At 40.9% G+C, this 26693-nt stretch overlaps 1 protein-coding gene across 5 annotated transcripts in view; it reads right to left on the bottom strand.

Moving 5' to 3' along the window:
- SUSD1 (sushi domain containing 1) overlaps positions 1-26693 on the bottom strand; it is a 176582-nt gene that overhangs the window by 81441 nt on the left and 68448 nt on the right. For all 5 annotated transcript variants that reach the window (XM_057313680.1, XM_057313679.1, XM_057313678.1 and 2 more), the window contains 2 exons: positions 6833-6924; positions 5718-5904 (listed from right to left, as the gene is read on the bottom strand). In XM_057313680.1, the coding sequence (XP_057169663.1) occupies positions 5718-5904; positions 6833-6924 (279 nt within the window). The remainder of the gene's footprint in view (positions 1-5717; positions 5905-6832; positions 6925-26693) is intronic.

Below are 26693 nucleotides of genomic sequence, written 5' to 3' on the forward strand. Positions count from 1 at the left end.
TGTGAGAAAACCCTGCAGAGTAAGGAGGAAAGCAGTGAAGGAGAATGTGCCCAACAAAATATTAAATATAGTATAAAATTATAATAATTGAAATAGTAAGGTGCAAGCATAGGACAGGGAAAGCAACGGAAGATGCTAGACAGTCTAGAAAGAGACCCAAACAAGTAAATGAGAATATAGCGTATGACATGGACAGTCTTTCCAAACATGGAGGGAAACTGGCTTATCATTTAGGGGGAAAAAATTCCCATGTAAATTTAGCTTTATATCATATATCAAGATGAATTCCAAATGGGTCTAAGTTTAAAGGTGCAAAGCAAAACCATTAAGAAGCATTAGAGGGGCGCCTGGCTGGGTCAGTCGGTAGAGTATGCAACTCTTGATCTTGGGGTCGTGAGTTCAAACCCCACACTGGGTGCTTAGCTAACGAGAAAAGAAAAAGAAGAAGAAGAGCATTAGAAAATATTAAAGAATAAGAATTCATCTAATTACAGGGTGGAGAAGGCTTTTCTTGGCATGACCAGAGGCAGAAACTAAAAAAGCATCAATAGAACTGATTACATGAAAACTTAAAATGTCCAAATGTTGAAAAGAATATTGACAAGAAAACTAAACAGTAAATAGCATGGGGGATTATGATTTGTATAACAAAAGAGTAATATCATTCATGTAGACAAACTATTAAAATCAATAAGAGAACAGTGGTAATGTAAGTGAAAATGTGTTAAAATCCTCTAAAACATACCAAAATGAACAAAGAGAACCAAAAATAGAAAATCGTATCTGCACCAAAACTAACAGAAGTCCCAACCTTATACTATAAACTTCAAGTAAATGCAAGGAGTTAACCCACATAAAGTGCAGAGTGCATATGAAGGCACCGTGATGGTTCTTTTCTAATCCTTGGCACCTCCCCAGATAGACCATGCCCCATGCTGAAGGCATGATCAGTTGAAACTGACAGCAGTAGAAAAAATGGTAGCTACACCATAAGTCATCAGCTATCACATGGCTGGCCACATCTCCCCTATCGATGAAGTTATGAGACTTGGCCTTCCAGGGAGAGGGAATAATCCTCTTTTCATCTTTATATCCCCTCTTCAGCACTTAGCCCAGGTCTTTGTGCATAACAAGTCAATAAACATTTGCTGGATTAAATTGCTGTGTCACAGCATACCCTTCCCACACTCCTATCACACACAGAATCTCTGGTTTTTAGGCATATGATGTAAAAAAAAAAAATTCCCATTCGTATTTTGTAAAAGCTAACATTAATACAAGAAAATAACGGTATCCAGCCTATTTTCCTCTGCGGTGTGGGCCTAAGGCCCAGATGTGGATGTTTTCGGTGGGGGAACTGGGAGATATCCAACCCCATGTAGCCATTCACTTGGGGATTTGGGGTTTGATTTGCACTAGTTGGGAGATCGTTGGGGATGAGAGCAGTAGGTGTCCCATGGAGGTGTGGAAGGGCATGTGAGCCTCCCTTCTGGCCTGATCCAACATTAGATATCCAGATGTCAAAACACCTGTGTTCATGAAAGGCTTTGAGAGAGTCTGGACAAAGAGGGAAACAGCGGGGATGAAGGCCAGTCCCTGTCCCAACCTCTACTGCAGCTTCAGCCCTGGGAACCAGGGGGCCCAGCCGGAATACATGTGGTACCCTGGAACCAGCCTAAGGAGACAGGGTTCTCAGAGGACACAGGAGCGCACCATCTTTGGATGGTCTGTGGGTCGCCAACCACGGAAGAAGAAGAACTCCTCCTGCAGAAGAACTCTGCAGACTTGGTCCTTCCTGGGGGTGCCCAATAGTCAAAGAGGAAGCATCAGAGGCAGGGGCTGTGGCTCCTAATTCTGGAGGCGGAATCGAAGCTCCCCCAGCTGGACATACCTCCTCCATGAAGAGGACAGTCTGATAATGCTCGGGACACACATGTGTTTTCAATTGCTTTGCTGAACATCTGAAAAAGTACATTCTCTTCTTCTTCTCATGAATGCAGGCAGAGATGGGGAATTTCCCAGATAAGTTGCCAGGCTTGGTACTGAAGGCAAACTTGGGAAGGAATGGTTTCCTTGACTTTTTTTCTTCCCTCTTCTCCAGCATTCTTGATTATTTTTTTAAAACTTTTATTTTTTTTTTAATTTTGTTTATTTGAGAGAGAGAGAGTGAGCGAGAGAGAGAGCACGAGCAGGGGCAGAGGGAGAGGAGGGAGCAGGGAGCCCAATGCAGGACTCAATTCCAGGACCCCGGGATCATGACTTGAGCTGAAGGCAGATGCTTAACCGACTGAGCCACCAGGCGCCCCCGGCATTCTTGATTCTATAATAAATATTCAGCCTCAAAAGATCACCGTGTTGTGTACGCCAGTGGTTTAGCTTGACATTTCTGTACGCATCTGCTCTGTTTCTCTCTCTCCCCCCACCTTCCCCTCCCTGGTTTTCTCTCACTCCCTATGGGAAGACAGTTTTGCCAACAGCTTTATGAGTTGGCTAGAAAATAGCATAGCTGACGGGGGAAGGCTCTTCTGACTCTGGATTTACACGAAGGATGGAGGTTTGCTCTTGACTCTGTCCTGAAGGGAGTAGAAATGGTGGAGCTCTTCTGAAGAATTCGGCTCACTGGGCTCTACCTGAGGAAGCCTGTCAGCCCTGAGGCAGAGACTCCGCGAGAGGATCTGGTCTCACCCTGCCTCTGACCAGCTCGCTCTCCCATTCTCACTGGGACACTTGCCTCTGTCCCTCAACATGCCAAAACTTGAGCCCTCCTCTGAGGTCAGCGACATATTTAAAGCACTTGCCTTCATCCTGTTCCCATCAGTAAGATTTAGTTTAATGTAAGACATGCGGGAGGGAAATTCCACTCACTTCTCTTCTGGGAAATCAGCTGCTGCGTTTTCCAGACCCAAATCCCTTGCCTCATATTTCTGGTAAAATTCAAGAGTTCACGATTTTACTGAAACAAAGCCATATCTTAGGCAATCAGGCACACCTCTCTTCATATCAACATGCAAGTCTCTCTTTTCTCCCCTTTTATGAAAGAGAGGGCTTGGGTGGTTTCTTGTTTGGTTGGTTGGTTTTACCCTTTTAGAAGATTGTAACAACTTGAATTTTCACACTTTTTTTAAAAATCTCAAATTCTTTAGGGTAGAGTTGGAAAATATGCAGCCATTGTCTCAAAGAGCTCAGCTAAGGGTCTCAATAGACTTAAACAGCTCAACAGTGTCCCCTGGCGGCCATGAGCACAGGGCGCTTGAGCTGCTGGGGCTATATTGCGCCTACAAAACAAGGTAGAAAATAAGTGTCTCCTCAAGAAGAAACTCCCCTCCCCAACTCAAAAAATATGATACACTAATTTGAATCAGCAACGCAAACCATCCAAAACACAGCAAGGACCAAAGAGCAGGAAACTAAACAGCTTTTCATTTCAGGAAGTCACCATAGGGAGGAATGCCCAATCAAACATTACTTCTCTTTCCAGCCCAAACGCTGGTGAATTCCTTTTGTTTGAGAGCCTTTTTTTCACTAACCAGGCATCCCCGCAACACCAATAGCACCCAGGGGCCCCTAAGGGCTTGTGCTAGGGGCCAGCACTCTTTATATCTCTGCCTTTGAGGAGCTCCTATTTTTGGAGGGGAGAAAGAAAATAAACAGGTATATTAAAAAATGCAAGTTCTGACAACAAGTTCCGTGAAGAAATTCAAACAGGATACGTGGCTGGAGAGGGATGGAGTGGAGACGGGGGTTATTTCTGCAAGGCCGGGCCGGGAGAGCTCCTCTAAGGTAAGGACATCTGAGCAGAGACCCGGATGATTATAAAGAAGCCACGTGCAGAGAGCGCCCCAGGAAGAGTAAACAGTAGATGGAAAGGCCTGGAAGCACGAACAGGTTTGACCCGTCTGAGGAACAGCAAGGAGGGCAGGGAGGCAGCAGATGCTTAGAGGGAATGCAGTCAGTGAGGAAGGTGGGGGTCAGGAACCTGGGTTCTATTCTAACACCAAGGGACAGTTTTCAGCTGGGGATGGCATGTTATCCTATGCATTTTTTAAAAAATCACTCTGACGCCTGAGTGATCTTTTTAAAGTTATGGTCTTCACCGTAACTTGGTTGGTGGAGGGGGGGTACTGAAAGGCACCCATGAAAGCAGAAAGACCAATAAGAAAGCTACTGCAGAAGTCCAAGCAAGAGGTGGCTGGCTTGGATAAGGCTGCTTTGCGGGGAAGGGGAAGGTGGGGAGAAGTGGCTGGATACAGAATATATTTTGGAAAGAAACCAATGGAGCTTGTCAACAGATTAGAGGTCGGGGGTAGGGGGTAGAATCTTTTTGGCCTGAGTAATGAGTGACTGGGAATGCCAATACCGAAGACAAGAGAAGCCTGGGTGGAAAATGGCTTTGGAGGTGAGAGAAAAGTTGAGAAATCAAAATCCTCTTGGACTTGCCAGATGATGAAGAGATGTTTAAAAAATGACCGGATATGCAAGTGTGGAGCTCAGGGGAGAGTCTGGGACTAGGTTACATATTTGGGAATCCTTCACATACAGGCAATATTTATAGCCAGGAGACTGGTTCAGCAGAAGGGGTAGAATGATGAAAAAGGAACAGAAGCAGGCAGGGAAGCCATCGATAAAAGAAGACAGAGCCAGCAAGGAAGACTGAGGAGTAGCCCACAAGGCAGGAGGACCCAAAAGACAAGAGAAGCGGTGTTTCAAGAAGGAGGGGATGTCCAATGCTGTGGGGGGAAGAAAATCAGATACAAACAAAACTGTCCAGTGGATTTTGTAAGATGGAGACGCTTTCAGGAAAGCAGGGCTGAGACGGGACAACGCCCCCGACTGGAACCAGTGAAAGGGAGAACAAGACATAAGGGCGTGGAGCTTACATAACAGGCACTTCTTTTAAGGAGTTTTACTGTAAAGGGGACGCTGAAAGAAGTACCTGGAGGGAATATGGGATCAAAGGAAGTATGTTTCTTGTTTCTTCGCTTTCATTTTTAAAAAGGAGATACTACGACAAGCCCACACAGCATTGGAACTATTTCTCCGTTGGGGGGACATGATGATTAGGCAGGAAAGAATGGGGTCCAATGCACCTGAGGATGGCGGTCGCCTGAGGAGTGGGGACAAGAGAGAAGACAGAAGACACGGTTCTGCATGTGGGTAGCAAGGGGAGACCTGGGAGAGGCAAGTCTTCACATGATTACTTCTCATTGCTCAGTGAAGTCAGAAACAAGAAGCTAATACTCCGCGTATTAGCACAGAGTGTGGGGGTGGGGGTAGCGGGGGGAGGGGCGGCATCCCAAATTTAAAGAGAGATGAGAAAATGAGTGGAAAGTGAATTTGCTGAGGGACCAAAGCAAGACTGCCAATCCTTTTTCCCTGAGAGTAACCACCTGTCGAGGCACAACTCTTGTGACAAAACGACAATTACACGTACCTGAGAAATGGTAATGAGAAAAAATTCCTTTTAGGTATGAAATATGTTAAATATTTCAAATACCCCAAAGCAATGCACCCAGCACTCATGTACACGCTAGCCAGGAATTAATTCGTGTTAATATTCTGTCTCGACTATCTTTCTAAGTCACAACTATAGGACCCTTTCATCCTCTCGCTCTTAAGGTTCACTCCACGATAGGCAGCAATGGCATTCCTCTTCATCTGGGCCCACCCACAGCTCTGTGGGGACTTGGTTCATTCAAATGCTGCCATTCAAGATTTACCTGTAATCGGGGTTGTCAGGGAGAAGACCACAGGACGTTGAGAAGACAAAGCCTGGACGCTGACACTGTAGTTGGTGCCCGGACGCAGGTCCAAGCACATCTCAGGAGCCTGGCTGCTGGCAGTGATATTAAAGATCACTTCCTGGGCAAATTCCTTCTGATACCATCTCTGGCCCCGAATGTGGAACTGAAACAGAAAAGTGCACTAGGTGAAAGGCTAGCGTGGAAGGCTCCAAATGCCTGGATACTTACCCTTTCTCAGGAGCCATCTTGCTCTCGACTTTAAAGATCCTTCAAAAAGTGAAACAGAACAGTAAGGAAATCTTAGAGTCGTCATACCCTAAGCACCGTCATTACAATAGATCAGGACAATAAAAATATTCTTAAAGCAAGAAGTACAAAAGGCTGAGGCCCCAGGGCTAACAATGCTCTTGTTCTTATTCTCACATCTACAATGCACAACGCAAAAAAGTCTGTGGGCAGGAGCAAGGCCACAGAACACTCTCCTAGAAAGAAAATGAGCAATCTGAACTAAGGCTTCTCCAAAGCAGGACCTGAGTGAGGATACTCCTAGCTGGCCTGGATGAAGCTCGGCAGGGCTTTTCTCCTCTGCCCGCCCCCTTCTGACATTCCCCACACTTTCCTGTAACATCCCAGCACCTGGCCCAACACACATACTTCTCTGCCCACTCAATTTCTTCTAATAGCAGTTCATCCCATGGTGTTTACCTTTCTTACTCACAACCACAACAGCTTTGAAAGTTCCCTTGGACTCTCTAGACACCATGTCCAGATCCTGGTCAGAGACATTGGTCTGAAGAGACACACACACACACAGGCAAAAGCCACGGGTTCCTTCCACGGATACTGCGTGGACACTGGCTTTGCATCAGGCCATGTGTGCAAAGAAACTCTCACGGCTTACTCAGCAATCCCCAAGGTCTCTCTCCTCAAATACGTAGTCAAAGGGCCCATTTTCTTGCCTTTGCTCACAATTCTTACTGTAAATCTGCCATTGATGATAACAGCTATATAGATTTTTAGGTTTGCTGGTATTTTTTTAAACCTCCCACACTAGACAACATCTATACATAGAGTAATGTTCGGAAACTTACTGAATACATCTCCTCTATATCAGCTGTCTTTGCACTTCTCCATCTCAAGCAGGTTTCATTAAATATTGAAATGTTACTGATGATCTGTTTTACTGCAGGGGGAAAGAATGAAAAATCAACTTACACTCTACACAAAAACACTACCTTTCATAGAGCATGCAACTCTTGATCTTGGGGTTGTGAGTCGGGGGCCCCATGTTGGGTGTAGGGATTACTTAAAAAATAAAATCTTTTAAAAATTACTACCTTTTAAAAAAAATATTTATTTGAGAGAGAGAGGGAAAGAGAGCACTTTTGCGGGGGGGGAGGGGCAGAGAGCGAGAGAGAGGGCAGAGTCTTTTAAGCAGACTCCACGCAGAGCGTGGAGCCTGAAGAGGGGCTCGATCCCACAACCCTGAGATCACGACCTGAGCCAAAACCAAGAGTCGAATGCTCAACCAACTGTGCCACCCAGGCACCCTCCCCCCCAAAAATACTACCTTTTAATCAAATCATACACACAGGATGATTTCAGCAGTATTTTAATTTAGAAATTAGTGCTAGCAGCATTTTATATTTATGTAAACTCAGTCCTGATAAAAGACTTAAAATCAAAAGATACCCAAGCAGAGGATCCCTCTTAAAAATTACTTAAATCCAGTCACCACAAACTCCCCTCATCTACTAACCTAAAACTGCAGCTCAGCCTTGGACAACCTCCTTTATACAAATAAGTATCAATTTCCAATTCTGAGCTGGGAGCAACACTTCAGCAGAGAATTGAGAAGGGCTCTTTGAAGAACTGAAAAAGATTTGCTAAGAAGCTTCACAGCAAGGGTGTCTGGGTGGCTGCTGGAAATTCTCTCCCTCTGCCCCTCTTCTCACTCGAGTTCTCTCTCTCTCAAATAAATAAATAAATCTTAAAAAAAAAAAGAGGTTTCATAGCAACCCAGCAATGATTAATACATGATCAAGACAACTCCCAAAGCACAGGAAAAAAGAAGTCTCACGGGAGCCAAGCCTTTGCTGGGTAAGCGCCTGGCCTGACAGGTTCCCATGAATGAAGCCATGTTGGTAGACGTGACCCTTCTTTACAGATCGGGCGGCTTTGCCCAGCAGAAACCTGTTCCACAGGTCATAAGCTGCACTTCAAATGTTGTAAGACAGAGTAGATAAGAAAGTACATGTGATTCAGAATAACGCGATCTCACCATTGGGTATAGAAGGTTTTAGAGATAAGTAGCAGTGGCCCAAGGAACCTTATGTTTACAAAACTTTCAAAACCAATAACCTTGGAGCACCTGCATGGCTCAGTCAGTCAAGCATCTGCCTTCAGCTCAGGTCATGATCTTGGGGTCCTAGTATCAAGCCGTGTGTCAGGATCCCTGCTCAGTGGGGAGTCTGCTTCTCCCTCTCTCTCTGCCCCTCCCCCTGCCCATGCTCTCTGTCTCACATGCACTCTCTCTCTCTCAAATAAATAAATAAAATCTTTAAAACAAACAAACAAACAAAAAACCTCAATACTATTTAAACAGTTCCAGGGGAGGGGGTGGTAGAAAATTAATTAATTAATTAAACAGTACCAGACCATACAAAAAGGTGGAAAGTTTCCCAATTTATTCAAGATGACTAGAAAACCTACAACAGCACCAAAACTGCTCAAGAATGCCACAAGCAATTACTAAACGCACTGTGCCAAACTCACTCATTACTATACCTGCAAAAATCTGAAATAAAATATTAGCAAATAGAAGTCAGCAGTACATTCAAAGAACAATACACTGTGACCAAGGAAGATTTATCCCAGGAATACAGAGATGATCATTATTAGAAAAGCTATTAATAGATTAAAAGGGAAAAGCCATATGGTTACTCTTATAACCATAATGGTTAATACACTTAATATACATTCCTGACTAAAAACCTTAGTCCACTAGGATTTAATTTGATAGAAATGTCCTAACTTAAAAGAGTGTTTATCAGAAACCACCATCCTGGGTAGTAAAACAATGAGGCAATTTCTGGTAAAGTTAAGAACAATACAAGGATGCATGTTCTCATAGCTATTATTTAGCATTAGCTAGAAGATTCTAGACAACACGGAAAGAGGCGAGAACAAAACGAGCTATAAATGCCAGGAAGAAAGGGAACAAATGATGCCACTGCCAGTAACTCTAACAGAATCCACTGAAAAACAAATATGAAACAGTTTGAAAACAATATTAAAACAAATACAAATAATGGGACTTTGGCAAAGCATGCCCAAATACAAGAACATAGAAAAACTAGTAGTTTTTGATGTATCTGCAAGAACAAGTATGGTAGGCTGAAAATACAACCCCCCCCCAAATGTCCACATCCTTCTGTGACCATGTTACCTTACATGGCAGAAGGACTTTGTAATGTGATTACTATAGGGAGATTATCAAGGATTATCTAGATAAGCCTTATGCAGTGGCCACAGTCCTTATAAGAGAGAGACAAAAAGATCAGGGTTAGAGAGCAATTTAAGGACAAAAGCAGCAGTTATGCCAAAGAGCTTCAAAAATGGAGGATGGGGCCACAAGATAAGGAATGTAGGTGGGATCTAGAAACTGCAAAGGACAAAGAAATGGATTCTCTTCTCCAGCCTCCAGAATGAATACAGGTCTGCAGTTACTGTAATTTTAACACAGTGGAACTGTTTCAGATTCCTGACCTCTAGAAGAATAATAAATTCACATTGTTCCAAGCCACTAAATTTGCAGTAATTTGTCATACTAGCATAGGAAACTGAAACAACAACAAAATACAACAAAAAGGTGCAGTGTCTACCCACTGCGCAATGCCCAACTACTGCAGTGCACACCCCCCCAAGCCACCAATGCACACTGCACCCAGCCTCGTGCCCCCAGCAGCACCAGCTCCCAGCCCCCAGCTACCGCAGCACTTTGGGGAATCCAGCAGAGGACTAGTGACCCAGTGCAAATTTTGCTAACACCACCGCCCACTCTCAAGTTCCCCGGCAGGCACGCCTACCCTGCCTGGGTCCCACTAACACCACAGAGAGCAAACACAGCCCACAACAGGCAGAGAGTCAGTGCACACAACTGCACGGAAAGGAAAAGTGACTCAGACACAACAGCAGGCTACACACAGCAACACACAGAGGATATTCTCCTGAAGTGAAGAGGGGACACTGCACTGTAGGGCACTCCAAGTCAGCTTCTTCATAAAGTCACCATTTTCAAGAGTTTAAGACATAGATGACTTTCTTAACACACAGAAACAGACACAGAGAGGCAGACAAAATGAAGAGACAGAGAATTTATCCCAAATGAAAGGGAAATGTAAATGGACTAAACACTCCACCAGTCAAAAGACATAGGGTGACAGAATGAATAAAAAAAAAAAAAAACTATCTACATGCTGCCTACAAGAGACTCAATTCAGACAGGAAGACACCTGCAGATTGAAAGTAAAGGGATGGAGAAACATCTACCATGCAAATGAATAGAAAAAGAAAGCCAGAGTAGCAATATCTATATCAGACAAAATAGACTTTAAAACAAAGACTACTAAAAGACAAAGAAGGAAACCATATAATAATAAAGGGGACAATCCAACAAGAAGATATAACAATTGTAAATATTTATGCACCCAACACGGGAGCACCCAAATACATGAAACAGTTACTAACAGACATAAAGGAGCTAATTAATAATAATACAATAATAGTAAAGGACTTTAACACTCCACTTACATCAATAGACAGATCATCTAAATAGAAAGTCAATAAGGAAACAGTGGCTTTGATTGAAACACTGGAACAGACGAATTTAACAGATATATTCAGAACATTCTATCCTAAAACAGAGTACACATTCTTTGCAAGTGCACACAGAACATTCTCCAGAATAGATGACATATTAGGCCACGTAACCAGCCTCAACGAATTCAAAAACACTGAAGTCATACCATGCATCTTTTCTGACCACAATGCTATGAAACTAGAAATCAACCATAAGAAAAAATCTGGAAAGACCACAGTTACATGAAGGTTAAATAACATGCTACTAAACAATAAATGAGTCAACAAGGAGATAAAAAAAGAACTAAAAAAGCACATGGAAACAAATGAAAATTAAAACACAAAGGTCCAAAACCTCTGGGATGCAGCCAAAGCGATTCTAGGAGGAAAGTTCATAGCAATACAGATCTACAAGAAAAACCTCACATAAACAACCTAACCTTACACCTAAAGGAGTTAGAAAAAGAACAATAAACAAAACCTAAAACCAGCAGAAGGAAGGAAATAAAGATGAGAGCACAGGGTGCCTGGGTAGCTCAGTCAGTTAAGTGTTCAAATCTTGATTTCAGCTCAGGTCATGATCTCAGGGTTGTGAGATTGAGCCCCATGTCAGGCTCCACACTTGGCATGTATCCTGCTTAAGATTCTCTCTCTCCCTCTTCCTCTGCCTCTCCCCCCTGCTCATGCATGCTCTCTCTCTCTCTCTCTCTCTTGGTCTCTCGTTCTCTCACTCTCTCTCTCTTAAAAAAAAAATTAAAAAATTAAAATAAAGATGAGAGCAGAAATAAATGATATAAAAACAAAACAAAAAACCCACAATAGAACAGATCAATGAAACCAGGAACTAATTCTTTGGAAAAAAAAAAAAAAACTGATAAACCTCTAGCCAGATTTATCAAGGAAAAAAAGAGAAATGACTTAAATAAATAAAATCACAAATGAAAGAGGAGAAATAACAACCAACACCACAGAAATACAAACAGTTGGAAGAGAATATTATGAAAAACTCTACGCCAATAAATTGGAAAACCTAGAAGAAACAGATAAATTCCTAGAAATATGTAAACTACCACAACCAGAAACAGGAATAAAAAGAAAATTTGAACAGACCAACCAGCCAAGAAATTGAATCAGTAATCAAAAATCTCCCAACAAACAAAAATCCAGGACCGGATGTCTTCACAGGCAAATTCTACCAAATATTTAAAAACAAATTAATACCTATTCCTCTCAACATCTTCCAAAAAATAGAAAAGGAAGAAAAAGTTCCAAATTCATTCCAAGAGGCCATTGTCATCCTGATACCAAAACTGGATAAAGACACCACTAAGAAAGACAACTACAGGCCAATATCCCTGATGAACATAGGTGCAAAAATCCTCAACAAAATACTAGCAAACTGAATCCAATAATACATTAAAATAATCATTCACCATGATCAAGTGAGATTTATTCCCAGGATGCAAGCATGGTTCAATATTCAAATATCAGTCAATGTAGGGATACATCACATCAATAAGAGAAAGGATAAGAATCATATAATCATATCAATAGATGCAGAAAAAGCATTTGACAAATACAACATCCATTCATGACAAAAATCCTCAACAAAGGTCTAGAGGGAACATACTTCAACATAATAGAGGCCTTATATGAAAAACCCACAGCTAACATCATCCTTAACAGGGAAACACTGAGAGCCTTTCCCCTGAGGTTAGGAACAGGACAAGGATGTCCACTCTCAACACTTTTATTCAGTATAGGACTGGCAGTCCTAGCCACAGCAATCAGACAACAAAAAGAAATATTATTAAGGTGTCCCAACTGGTAAGGAAGAAGTAAAACTTTCACTATTTGCGGATGGCATAATACTATATATAGAAAACCCTAAAGACTCCACCAACAAACTGCTAGAACTGATAAACGAATTCAGGAAAGTTGCAGGATACAAAATCAACATACAGATATCAGTTAGATTTCTATATACCAATAATGAAGAGCAGAAAGAGAAATTGAGAAAACAATCCCGTTTTTCATTGCACCAAAAATAACTAGATACCTAGGAATAAACCTAACCAAAGACGTGAAAGACTTATACTCTGAAAACTGTAAAATACTGGTGAAAAAAATGGAAGATGACACAAAGAAATGGAAAGACATTCCATGCTCAAGGATTGGAAGAAAAATACTGTTAAAATGTCTATACTACCCAAAGCAATCTACACATTTAATGGAACCCCTACCAAAATACCAACAGCAGTTTTCACAGAACTAGGATAAACAATTCTAAAATTTGTATGGAACCATAAAAGATCCCAAATAGCCAGAGCAATCTTGAAAAAGCAAAGCAAAGCCGGAGACATCACAATTCCAGACTTCCATGATATTGGCCAAAAACAGACACAGAGATCAATGGAACAGAATAGAAAACCCAGAATTAAACCTACAATTTTATGGTCAATTAATCTTTGACAAAGGAGGAAAGAACATACAATGGGAAAAGGACAGTCTCTTCAACAAATGGTGTTGGAAAAACTGGACACCAACATGCAAAAAAAAGAAACTGGACCACTTTATTACAACATACGCAAAAATAAATTCAAAATGAATGGAAGACCTAAATGTGAGACATTAAAATCATCAAAATCCTAGAGGAGAACACAGGCAGCAACCTTTTTGACATTGGCTGTAGCAACTTTTTTCTGTCTCCTGAGGCAAGAGAAACAAAAGCAAAAAATAAACTACTGGGACTACATCAAAATAAAAAGCTTCTTCCCAGCAAAGGAAACAATCAACAAAACTAAAAGGCAACTTACAGAATGGGAGAAGATAGTTGCAAATGACATATCCAGTAAAGGGTTAGCATCCAAAACATAAAAAGAACTTGTAAAACTCAACACCCAAAAACCAAATAACCCAATTTAAAAGTGTGCAGAAGACATGAACAGACATTTCTACAAAGAAGACATACAGATGGTCAACAGACACATGAAAAGATGTTCATCATCATATACCATCAGGGAAATGAAAATCAAAACTACAATGAGATATCATGTCACATCTGTCAGAATGGCTAAAATCAACAACACAAGAAACAACAGGTGTTGGTGAGGATATGAAGAAAGAGAAACACTCGTGCACTCTTAGTGGAAGTGCACACTGGTGCAGCCACTGTGGAAAACAGGATGGAGTTTCCTCAAAAAGTTAAAACTGGAACTACCCTATGATCCAGCAATTACACTACGGAGTATTTACCCAAAGGATACAAAAACACTAACTCAAAGGGATACATGCACCCCTATGTTTCTAGCAGCATTATCTACAATAGCCAAATTATGCAAGCAGCCCAAGGGTCCATCCACTGATGAATGGATAAAGAAGATGAGGTACATACACACAATGGAATATTACTCAGCTGTAAGAAAGAATGAAATCTTGCCATTTGCAATAACATGGATGGAACTAAAGAGTATTCTGCTAAGCGAAGTAAGTCAGAGAAAGACAAATACCATAGGATTTCACTCATATGTGGAATTTAAGAAACAGAACAAATGAGCAAAGGGAAAAAAAAAAAGAGAGAGAGAGAAACAAATCAAGAAACAGACTCTTAACTCTAGAGAACACACTGATGGTCACCAGACAGGAGGTGGGTGGGGGGATGGGTGAAATAGGTGATGGGGATGAAGGCGGGCACTTGTCGTGATGAGCACTGGGTGATGTATGGAAGTGTTGAATCACTGTATTGTACACCTGAAACTAATATACCACTGTATGCAAACTAACTAAAATTAAAACTTTTAAAAATTATATTAAATTAAAAAGATCCCTATCCACGAGAGAAGAAACCACAAACTTCAAATAAGTAGAATAGAAATAGATCTATTAGAAATAAATCTAACTAGAAATGTCCAAGACTTAGGAAGATTTTTTTTTCCCTGAAAGACAGAAAGGAAAACAATAGAGAAATGCCGCCCCCATGAATGGAAAGACTCAAAAGTGAACCTTCTAAGAACATGTGAAGTTTACACATTCATTCAATGACTATTTAGGAAGTTCTTATCATGCACAGGCATGCTTTAGGGGCTAAGGATAAAGTGGAGAGGAAACAAAGTCCCTGCATCTCAGGGAATTCATCCTCGTGAAAAAGGCAGAAAATAAATAAGTAAACAAATAAATAAAAAAATAGAGTCTTGTGTGTTGGTAAAGACTGAGAAAAGCATTGCAGGGGGATAGAAAGCATGGCCGGGAAAGCTCTCTGCAGAGATGATTTGTGAGCAGAGAACTGAGGGGTGTGGGTGAGTCACCAAGAATGGAGGAAGGTAAGAGGGAGCTCCAAGGTCAACATCCCAGATGCAGGAATCAGCCTGGCACATTCCCAGAACAGGAAGCAATTACCGCTAAATTTCTTTGGAAAGATTAACGAGACTAGAAAAAATAAAAAACAAAACCTGAATTAAAAGTACTGGAAGAGGCCATAAGCAGGTATCAGTACCTATTATAAAGTGACAACAGTGTATCTCAACCTTTTATCATTTTTAAAAGGAGACTTTTAAAACATTTTCCCCCTACACTCTCACCTTCTATAAAATTTTAATGCCCCCGACATGCTGTATGTTTCTTATGTACTATATGTTTATCTATATGTTTATCTATGCTTCATATATAAAAAGAACAATATTTTCTCGCCCCTCAAGAACCAATTTTTGCCCCTTTGTGGGTGATTTTGCCTCCCAGGAGTGACACCACCCCCACTGAGAATAGGCTAGAGCAATTAAATAAAACTGTCTCACTGGTTAAATTCCGTTCCACGTTGGTCAGAGAGTGACTCTCACCCTGAGTCTCCTTCCCTCCACTCAGGGGGGTTATGGTGGGAGCCACAGGCAGGCTGAAACCCTGATGTGTTCACTGGGGAGAAAAGAGTCCCCGACAGAGCTAGTCCTAAATCCCTTCCTACCCTGCTCGCTGACCCTCTGCTATGGAAAGTACATGCCCTGTCCCTCATACAAATATCCTTTCCTGGATCATTTTTAGGGGTCACTCTGCCTTCTCTCTCTCTCCTTTCCCCACCCAGAAGGCCAATCTAACCTAGAATCCGGAAGCTGAAAAACCAGATGTGCAAGAAGTCCTCAGAGAAGAGAAAAGCTGGCTCTTAGTTCATGGACTTCTTTGAAACTTTGTTTCTGCTTCACTCACATGGCGGAGCCACTCTGGGCAAAGCCAATCATTACTCGCCCTGGGCTCCCCTAGCTCCTTCAAATACCTCAATCACAGTTATGCACTGTATTATTATTGATCCTGTCTATCGCCCCACTGAACCGAGAGCTCCTGAAGGGGAGAGACCAATGTCTCATTCATCTCTGCGCTCCTCACGTCCCAGACGGTGGCAGGCACAGCATTCCCGGTTGTTTCAATGTAAACAATCAGCAATAAGGAGAAAGCTGAGCAACTGCGAGCATATTAACCCAATGAAATACAGGTGCTTTGTCTAAGGCACGGTTTCTGCCCTTACTACTACTTAATCCAGAAAAGGAGTTACACCTTCTATCAGTAGAACAAAAACACAAGGGCATATATAACAAATGTTATCAAGTAAATTTAAGTAACAGTTAACATTTCATAGACGCTAATCGTGCCTCCAGTATTGTGCTGGTTCCCCATAACCCACTTAGTTTCACAACAAACCCATGACACCGGTATTGTTAGTCCCATTTTTACAGTTAAAGCAACTTAGGCACATAAAGGTTAAGTAATTTGCCCAAAGGCGCACAGATAGTAAGAGATCTGAGATTTGAATGAGATAGCCTGACTCCAGAGCAACTGGGCCACCCTATTACCTACACTTTCTCCTGCAGCAGAGAATAGGAATTCAAGAAGTTGGGGAGACTGTGGAGGAAGGGATGAAGGGAATATTAGGAACTGAAGAAAAACGGGGAGGGGATTCCAGGTGGAGGACATAGCATGTGCAAAGATATGGGGATGGAAAAGCTAGCACCTGAGAGGTTTTTCTACATTAGCGTTGCAATTTGTTCAAGGATAATGATGGCCAGTTAAATCCAAGTCTCTCAATACATTTCCCAAAATACTCTTCAGATCAACAAGAAGAACAAATAAAACAACATAAAACCAGTGCTGTCATCATAACCAGAAGACAGAGAATATAAGAAACTTTAAATTACCTTTTAATACAAGAATAAATACCAAATTCTAGCAAAGCCGTTTCTCAACCTCCCACAAGTCACTGTGGAGAGTGAGAGGGCTCTGGAAGAGCATGGGAAAGAGAAGAGGGAAACAAAGGGTCTGAACATGAGCTCAAGTCATTCCCAGAAAGAGAAATTCCACCTTCGCCATGAAAATACTGAAAAGAAGATCTGGTATACCAGGGTACTGACTGCAAGCAAAGGATGAAAGCCTAGGAGGCTTCAGGTAGTGGTATGAGAAAGGCATTGCTTCTAGGAAAGAAAGATGATTAAATGGAAAGAATTGGTGTCCTGGGGAGACTAAGTAGTGATGGAAAAAGAAGCAAGAGGGGACTGCAAGATCCTACAAGGCACAAGAGAACCCAAAATAAAAGAACATGCCATTCATTCTCATTCTCACCAAAAACCAAAAATATCCTTTAAAGGAGCTGCACTTCATTAAATGACAGAAGAGGGCACTCTTAACCTACAAATACTATTAACTAGTCTAAACTACCAATTGTATGGAATTAATAGACAAAAACAGTGTTCACAAGAAAGAAAGAAAGAAAGAAAGAAAGAAAGAGAAAATCAGCCAGCCAAGAAGTCACGTGATAATCAAAACATCTCAGTTTGTGAAAAACTCTACATTTTTTAAAATAATGCCCAAACAAGAATTCACACACACACACACACACACACACACACACACACACACCAGTAACTCTGTAACACAGTAAACTGAACTAGAGATCCTCAAATAAGCATTGTGGGGTATGAGGAAAACACCTTGCGTCAGAAGTTCAAAAACTAAGAACAGAAATGAGCACAAAACAGGCAGGAAATGAAACAAAAGTGACTGAATTCAGGAAACAAAAGGAAAAGACAAATTCATATCAGAAAAACAAAGTCAAAATGTCATGGTACCCAAGGAAGGATAGGTTAAAATTAAAAACTAATGATGAAATTGAAGAAATACAGGAAAACAACCGGAAAGAATAAAAATGATATTAAAAAGAAGTAAAAAGGAGCAAAAAACAAGTGGGTGAAAAGGAATATAAGCAAAGACCCAACATATGTATAATTAAAGTCCCTAAAGAAGAAAAACATTAAAACAGAATCAATATTTAAAACTATAATCCAGGTTAAGTCTACAGAAATCTAAAGATCTGGCCGTAAGTACTGAAAGCGCCCACTGTATACCTCAGAAAGCTCATCCAGAACAATCACACCAGGACTCGGCCAAGTAAAACTATTCTACTTTAAAGATAAAGGGGAACAATTCTCCGCATCTCCACTCAAAGAAATAAGTAAGATCCAAAAGCAAAAGAATTAAGCGGCATCAGACTTCTCAAAAGCTATGTAAAAAGCAAGGCAACAAAAGAACTGGTAATTTCATGAAAATTCAAATCAAGAAATGTGAACCAAGAATTTTACATCCAGCCAAAACTATCTTTCAAGTATCAAGGCCATTGAGACTTTTTTTTTTTTTTTAAGATTTTATTTATTTATTTGACAGAGAGAGACAGCGAGAGAGGCAACACAAGCAGGGGAGTGTGAGGGGGAGAAGCAGGCTGCCCGCCGAGCAGGGAGCCCAATCCCAGGACCCTGGGATCATGACCTGAGCCGAAGGCAGCAGCTCAATGACTGAGACACCCAGGGGCCCCCCATTGAGACTTTTAGAATTTAAATATATGTATACACACTACTCAACATATGCAAGATCTAACCGTGTGCTGTGTACTACAAGAACCCCTAAACCAAAGTGCTTCAGAGAGACTAAATATAAAGTGATGGACATATACAGTACAGCAGACAAACGCAAACCATAGGAAAGTAGGGGCTGTAATCCTCATATAAGTAGAAGTCAAGCCCCAAAGCCTTTAATATGACAAAGAACACTTTTTAATGCAAAACGCCACAATTCACAATGAAGATAAAATACAACCACCTTTATAAAGTAAAACAAAGCATAAGAAAGAATATAACAGGGGCGCCTGGTTAAGCGTCTGCCTTTGGCTCAGGTCATGATCTCAGGGTCCTGGGATTGAGTCCCGCATCAGGATCTCCGCTCCACAGGGAATCTGCTTCTCCCTCTCCCTCTGCCCCTCCCTCCTGTTTGTGTTTTCTCTCTCTCTCTTTCTCTGTCTCTCAAATAAATAAATAAAATCTTAAAAAAAAAAAGGAATATAATAAATATGGAAGCACAACTTTTTTCTATAAAGGGGCACAGAGTAACTGTTTTAGTAAAAACCTTCTCGGCCAGTTCTGTCACACTACTTGACTCCCTCTTTGTGGCACAAAAGCAGCCACAGACATTCTGTAAACAAATGACTTCGCCTTCAGTGTCTAATAAAACTCTACTATAGAAACAGGCAAGGGGCCAGATGTGGCCCATGAGCCATAGCTGGCTAATCCCTGATGTAGAGGGGGAAGAAAACAGATCCAACTAATAGAACAAAACCTTGGCTTTTTGAAAATAATAAAACACATGAACTGCTGGCTAACTTAATCTAGAAAAAAGGAAGAAAATACAAATAAAGGGAGAACTAACCATTGAAACAGAAGAAAATTTAAAAAAAAATAAATGAAAGTACTTCGCAGACCACTCTGCAAATAGATTTGAATAAACAGAGAAAATGGATAATTCCTAAGAAAACAGTTTGCTAAAACTGACCCCATTAGACTTAAAAAGTTTAAACAGACCATTTTGCATGGGGAAAAAAAACGAAAACAAAAACAAAGACAAACTGAGAACGTTATCAAGGAAGTACCCCCCAGAAAAGCCCCCATGCCTGGGCTGTTTTGTGGAGAAATTCTACCTACCCATTGGAGACCAGATAGTCCCAATGCTATGTGAACTGTAATAATGAAAACCTTTCAAATAATGAAGGACATAATGATGAAGGAAACCTTTCAAATTCTTTTTATGAAACAAGGAAAATATTAATGCCTAAATTTGATAAAGATGATACAAACAGAAAACTATAAACTAATATCACTTATGAATACTGATGCAAAAAGACTAAAGAAAATATTAGTGAACAGAATCCAACACCATAGAAGAAACAAACACACCATAACCAAGTGGGATTTATTTTAGGAAGAGAGAGAGAATGGGGGAGAGGAGGAATGAGAGAGAGAGACAGAGAAATTTGAAATCATATCAAAATTTAAAAGTTACAAGGAAATGAAATTAAAAAGAATATATTGTAGTTAGCTTTCCTTTGCACTGTATTAATTGGCATTTTATTTTTTATTTATTTATTCGACAGAGATAGAGACAGCCAGCGAGAGAGGGAACACAAGCAGGGGGAGTGGGAGAGGAAGAAGCAAGCTCATAGCGGAGGAGCCTGATGTGGGGCTTGATCCCATAACGCCAGGATCACGCCCTGAGCCGAAGGCAGACGCTTAACCGCTGTGCCACCCAGGCGCCCCTAATGGACATTTTAGACTAGGGAGTTACGTGATCTTTTCTCTGATTTCAGCCGACGCGATGGCAGCCCTGGAGTCTCTCCATGTACCGTGATTAGAATATGGGGTGGTCCCAAAAAGAATAAGATGGATCTACTGCCTCCAAAACCATTTAGGTCCCATTTAGTGTAGGACTCCAATTCTAAATAACTTATTCACCTTTACTTACCCCATGGGTACAAGTCTGCCTAGCTGGGTCTACAATGTCCTTATATCATCTTAAAAAGAAACGGCCATTTACTGCCCCATCCCCTTTTTGGCATATTGCAAATGCCCCGGGATTCCATGCAAAATAAATGCCATTTTTTGGCTTGGCCAATTGCAAGTAAGAGTTTCTCAGGTTGATGGTTTATAAAGGAAGCAGAAAGACTTCAGACATAACTCTACTACCACAGAATACTGTTATAGTATTTATCGTTTTGTAGGAAATGGTCAAAAACAACGTTAAATTTTTTATGGTCTTTATTATCTTTTCTTTGGACTTCAATTCTGTAAACAGGAATCAGTGGGGGGGGGGGAAGTTTTATAAGGTCAACATAGATCTCAAGTTATGCATGCTATCAGAACACTTGCAACATAAACCACAGTAACCAGTCATGGTTTTCGACCAGGCAATAGAAGGAAAGCTATTCTGTTTCCCCCTTCTTTTGATTTTTTAAAAAAATGTACCAACACTATTTTAGAAGTAAATGCATGTAATCCTCTGCTAGAGAGAACAGAAAAACAAGAAATCTCTTATTCCTAAATGATAGAGTTTTTAAAACCCTAATTAGGAAGGAGCAGTCTAAATAGACAGTTGACTTTGCAAGGGAAACAGTGTCAGAAAGAATGGCTAAGAATCAACTGTTTTGACAACAAAGTCACTATTTTTGTAACTGTTCTATAAACTGTGGTATCATTTTATTATCCTTTAGGTGTCCTTGATGTACATTTTGCAAACAGTTTATCTTCGAAGGAACAAGAGGATATAACATTGTTGGGAGTTTTACTGTTCCTTTGTTGAAATTTTTCTTGAGACAAATTTGGTATCTGGTTACAACTACCATGAAATTTGCTTGCTAAAAGTTATGTGATCATATTATCTGGACAGTAATTTGGGGGGGTTCAATCACTCATTCAACTGTGCAGGGCAAGTTCATTTTTTTTTCTTTTTTAAAAGATTTTATTTATTTATGTGCCAGACAGAGAGGGAGAGAGGGCACAAGCAGGGGGAGTGGCAAGCAGAGGGAGAAGCAGGCTCCCCACTGAGCAAGGAGCCCGATGTGGGACTCGATCCCAGGACCTTGGGATCATGACCTGAGCCATAAACTACTGAGCCACCCAGAAGCCCCTCATTCTTCTTTAGCTTACATATCTAACTTATTTTATTTTCTATACCCATGCAGGTCACTTGAAAAAAAGATGGGATATAAATAAATACTCTTCGGTTTTAAAAATTCTATATTTAATATTAATGTAATAAATCACAAAGGAAAAGATCAATAGTATTGACTACATAGAATCTAAAACTTTTAAATGTCAAAAACACCATAAACAAAATTAAAAGAAACTATTAATCAAGAAAAATATTTGACACAAATAATAATGAAACCCTTATTATGTGAATAAGTTGTATATATCAATAAGAATACAAAATTGGACAGATGAAATAATGATGGTAAATTAAGTGGTCAAGAAATTTGGATGTTGAAGTAAATGGATTTGAAGGAACCCAGAATTGCTTTCTTAACACAGACTCCTAGAACCAGAGGAGAACTTTCTTGTTCAACCCTCTTACACTGCAGAGGCCAATTACCTCGCTCAAGTGTGTTAAAGGTTGTTATTTACCTGTCTTCCTATTTCCACAAAGGAAAACACAATCGTGGCCTCTCTCCACTCCCTACTCACTAATCCTCAAGGAAGGAATAGTAAATATGTAATCTGACTGGTAGGAGAGATTGCCATTCCTTGGGTCACATCTCCTACTAGGTAGAGTTCATGTATTACAGGTCACTGCCCAAACAAGATACAGATTCTTGCTTTCTGGGGCCTGCACATAGGACAAGACTAGGAGAGAATGAAATAAAGTGAAGGAAATCACACCAAGGAGAAGATAATTTGAAATCCTATTGGTCCAGCTAGAAAAAAATATGATACAGAAAAGGAAATTCCAAATGTAACTACTCTAAAGAGCCCGGAAAAGATAGGAATATTTACTAGGTTCAGGGAAAGTGGCTCAAAATCATCAAAGAGAAGAATAATGGGACTTTTTGGAAGACAGACTCAAAGGGACACTTTCCCCAACAGGTGCCCAGATCCAGGTATCATTCTATCAAGAAAGGTCTTGTAAAAGTTTTAAATGGGGACACTAGCATCAACATTAATGGGACACTCCTCAGTAACTGCAATTGTGATGCTATGTAGTTTCAGAAAATGTGGGCACATTTAAGAAGAGAACGGCTAGAAACATCGGAGTAGAATTCTTCAAGCCTTGTTAAATTAGCTTCAGGTGACAGACACTGTTCTTGTAGCAGGTGCAGCACTGGCTTGAAGGAAACCTGCCTGGGAAATACAGGGAGTTAGAACTTGAAGAAGAAGGAACAGAAAAACAGATGCATGGAGGACCCAGGGAGAATGACAACTGATCAGACCCAGGCCTGGGTTATAGGTTGAACTGAATAGAAACATATACCTTCTAATGAAATGAAAGGTGGGCGGGATTTATTTGAACACTGGATGATGGTAGCAGATCCAGAACCCTCTGGTATCATTCTCTCTCCATGAATTCCCTGGCTGAATCCAAAGTAGGGATGTTAGGAGAACAAAAATCTAAGTGTGAAAACAAAAACCAAATATAGGGAAGGAGAGTCCTAATACCTAGCAAAAGGAATTGGCCAGACCTGGGGACAGGAAAGGAACAGAAATGAGGGGATGGCAGGTGGAAGGCTTACAGCATCGGAGGGAGCTGAACGCCGGAGGCTTACCCGATGCAGAAAAGGGTATGGTGGCCAGAAGGGATGCTGTGGTGCCCAACAAAGCAGCCCAGCTGAGTCTTAAAAGTCAGTTCTAAGGAAAGGTGGGGCTTGGGTGAAAAACCACTAACCTAGGGCACTTCCTGGACGTCATTAGACCAGCGACAGCACAAGTTCCAGAAACTCAGAGCAGCTCAAGGATCCACTGAGGGTATTTCTCCAGAAGACATATGTGGAAACTCCTAAGCAGGAAGTAGCACTCAGAGGCAAGGCATTCAGTAATAAGAACCCCTGAAGCGCAGAACAATTCTCGGGATCTCTCTGGGGACAGAGAAATTTAGAGAAAAAAGCAGGAAACTGGGACCGTGAAGGAGGCATGCAAGACGGTGCAATTGTCTTGAAGACTTTCCTACTACTCCTCTCACTATAACGTGGGGTATCCCGCCCAAAGAGCAATGGGGCTCTTTCACTAGAGAGAAAGATCTTCAGCGATGGTGAACGGTGGATAGAAAGAGGGCTTGAAGGAGGTATGAAAATGAAAAGGTTCTAAATCCTTGGGATGGGCACCAAGAAAGACCCAGAGCCACCATGGCAAAGTTCTAAAATTTTCAAGGGAAGAGAATTTCCCTCCCTGCAAAACATATGGCAAGACTAGTGTCCAACAGAATCCAGGAACCTTATGAGACGAGATCACTTCCCAAACTAAGTTCAAATTCACAAGTGGTGGACTCCAAATTGCCTGTAATCTCAAGAGGCTGAAATATCACATGCTAGATTATACCTACCATTGGTAATTCAGGATCCATGTCGTAAAGGAGAAGATAACAATGGACTTACTTTCTAAATTTGATGCCATGAGACCCTGATTCATACTCAAGCTACAGTTTAGGCCCCATCTCCTACCACTCTCTGCATCTCACTCTGTTCCAGCCACACTGACTTCCTTGATGTTCCTAGAACATGCCAAGGACATGCCTCTCTCAAGACCTTGTCACTTGGCGTCCTCCCTGTGCATAGCTTACTCCCTCACTTCCTCCAGATCTGTGCTTAAATGTCACTTTATAATAGAGGCCTTCCAGAAGACATGAACAGACATTTCTCCAAAGAAGACATACAAATGGCCAACAGACACATGAAAAAGTGCTCAACATCACTCAGCATCAGGGAAAAACAAATCAAAACCACAATGAGAAACCACCTCACACCAGTTAGAAAGGCTAAAATTAGCAAGTCACGAAACAGCAGATGTTGTCAAGGATACAGAGAAAGGGGAACCCACTTACACTGCTGGTGGGAATGCAGGCTGGTGCAGCCACTCTGGCAAACAGTATGAAGGTTCTTCAAAAAGTTAAAAATAGAGCTACCCTATGACCCAGCAATTGCACTAGTAGATATTTACCCAAAGGATACAAACATAGTGACCCAAATGGGCACCTGCACCTCAATGTTTATAGCAGCAATGTCCACAACAGCCAAAATATGGAAAGAGCCCAGATGTCCATCAACAGATGAATGGATAAAAGAGATGTGGTATATATACATGATGGAATATTACTCAGCCATCAAAAAAAAATAAATGTGGGTGGAACTAGAAGGTATTAGGCTAAGCAAAATAAGTCAAGCAGAGAAAGATAATTATTATATGATCTCACTAATATGTGGAATTTAAGAAACAAAACAGAGGATCATAGGGAAAGGGAGAGGAAAAATAAAGTAAGATGAAATCAGAAGGGAGACAAACCATAAGAGACTCTTAACTCTAGGAAACAAACTGAGGGCTGCTGGGTGGGGGGAGTTGGGGGTGATAGGTAACTGGGTGATGGGCATTAAGGAGGACACATGATGGAATGAGCATTGGGTGTTATATGCAACTGATGAATCACTAAATTCTACCTCTGAAACTAATAATACAGTATATGTTAACTAAATGAATTTAAATAAAAGTAAAATATAAATATATTTATATATATTATATATGTATTTATACATATATAAAATAGAGGCCTAAATATAATAAATATATATATTATATATCTATATAATATATATAAAATAGAGGCCTTCCCTGACCATTAGTTGTCACTCCTTTTGCCATGCTTTCTTCCCCACCTAATACGTGATTTATTTCCTTACTTGTTTCTCTCTCTCCACCATGACCCCCAACAACTCCAATGCCATGTCAGCTGGGAGTGTTTTATTGCTGCCGCAATGTCAGCTATCAGAACCTGCTTGACACAGAGCATGAAAGAAATAAATATTTATTCAATGAACGCATTTATGCATCCATGGCATTTGAAGTTTTTGCTCATGGTCCAAGGTTGACAAAAGCAAGGTGGGTCTGGACTGACCATGCACTGGGTTCTGAGAATATAATTTTGCTTTTTTCTTTTGAATAACTAGATAATTAGTGAGAAGCAGCAGAAGTACATTAAGAATGAGGGCCGTGGAGCCAGGGTCAAACCAGCCCCCATTCAAATCACTAGGTGAGCGATCCTGGACAAACTGTTTAATTTCTCTGTGCCTCGTGACCTTTGTCTACAAAACGGGAATAACAGCGATGCCTTCCTCAGGGGGTTTGGTAGGCCTGAGTTGATTCAAACAGGGCACATTGTTTTGGGGGTTTTTTGGTTTTGTTTTGTTTTTTGTTTTATTTTGGTTTTTGGTTTTTGCTCACTCCATTTTTTCTTTTTTTTTTCCTTTATCAAGTTTTTTTTTTTAAATTTCAGTTAGTTAACATACAGTGTGATCTTAATTACAGGCGTACAATACAGTGATTCAGCACTTCCATACATCGCCCAGTGCTCATCACAAGCGCCCTCCTTCATCCCCAGCACCTGTTTAACCCCCCGCCCACCTCCCTTCTAGTAACCATCAGTGTGCTCTGGATAGTTAAGAGTCTGTTTCTTGATTCATCTCTCTCTCTTTTTTCCTTTGCTCATTTGTTTCTTAAATCCCACATACGAGTGGAATCATATAGTATTTGATTTCTCCTACTTATTTCTTTTTGTATTATATTCTCTAGCTCCACCCGTGTTGTTGCAAATGGCAAGATTTTGTTCATTTTGATGGCTGAGTAATATTCCAGTGTGTGTACATATATAAATACCACACCTTCTTTATCCATTCGTCAATCAATGGACACTTGGGCTACTTCCATAATTTGACTATTGTAAATAATGCTATAAACATTGGGGTGCATGTATCCCTTTGAATTAGTGTTCTGGCATTCTTTGGGTAAATACCTAGTAGTGCAATTGCTGGATTGCAGGGTAGTTCTATTTTCAACTTTCTGAGGAACTTCCAAACTGTTCTGCAAACTGGCTGTACTAGTTTGCATTCCCACAAGCAGTGCAGGAGGGTTCCCCTTTTTCTACATCTTCTCCAACACCTGTTGTTTCTTGTGTCGTTGATTTTAGCCATTCTGACAGTATGAGGTGGTATGTCACTGCAGTTTTGATTTGCATTTCCTGAGGATGAGCGATGTTGAACAT

Source organism: Ursus arctos, unplaced genomic scaffold, assembly GCF_023065955.2.
Source record: "Ursus arctos isolate Adak ecotype North America unplaced genomic scaffold, UrsArc2.0 scaffold_18, whole genome shotgun sequence".
In the NCBI taxonomy this organism is placed as follows: domain Eukaryota; kingdom Metazoa; phylum Chordata; class Mammalia; order Carnivora; family Ursidae; genus Ursus; species Ursus arctos.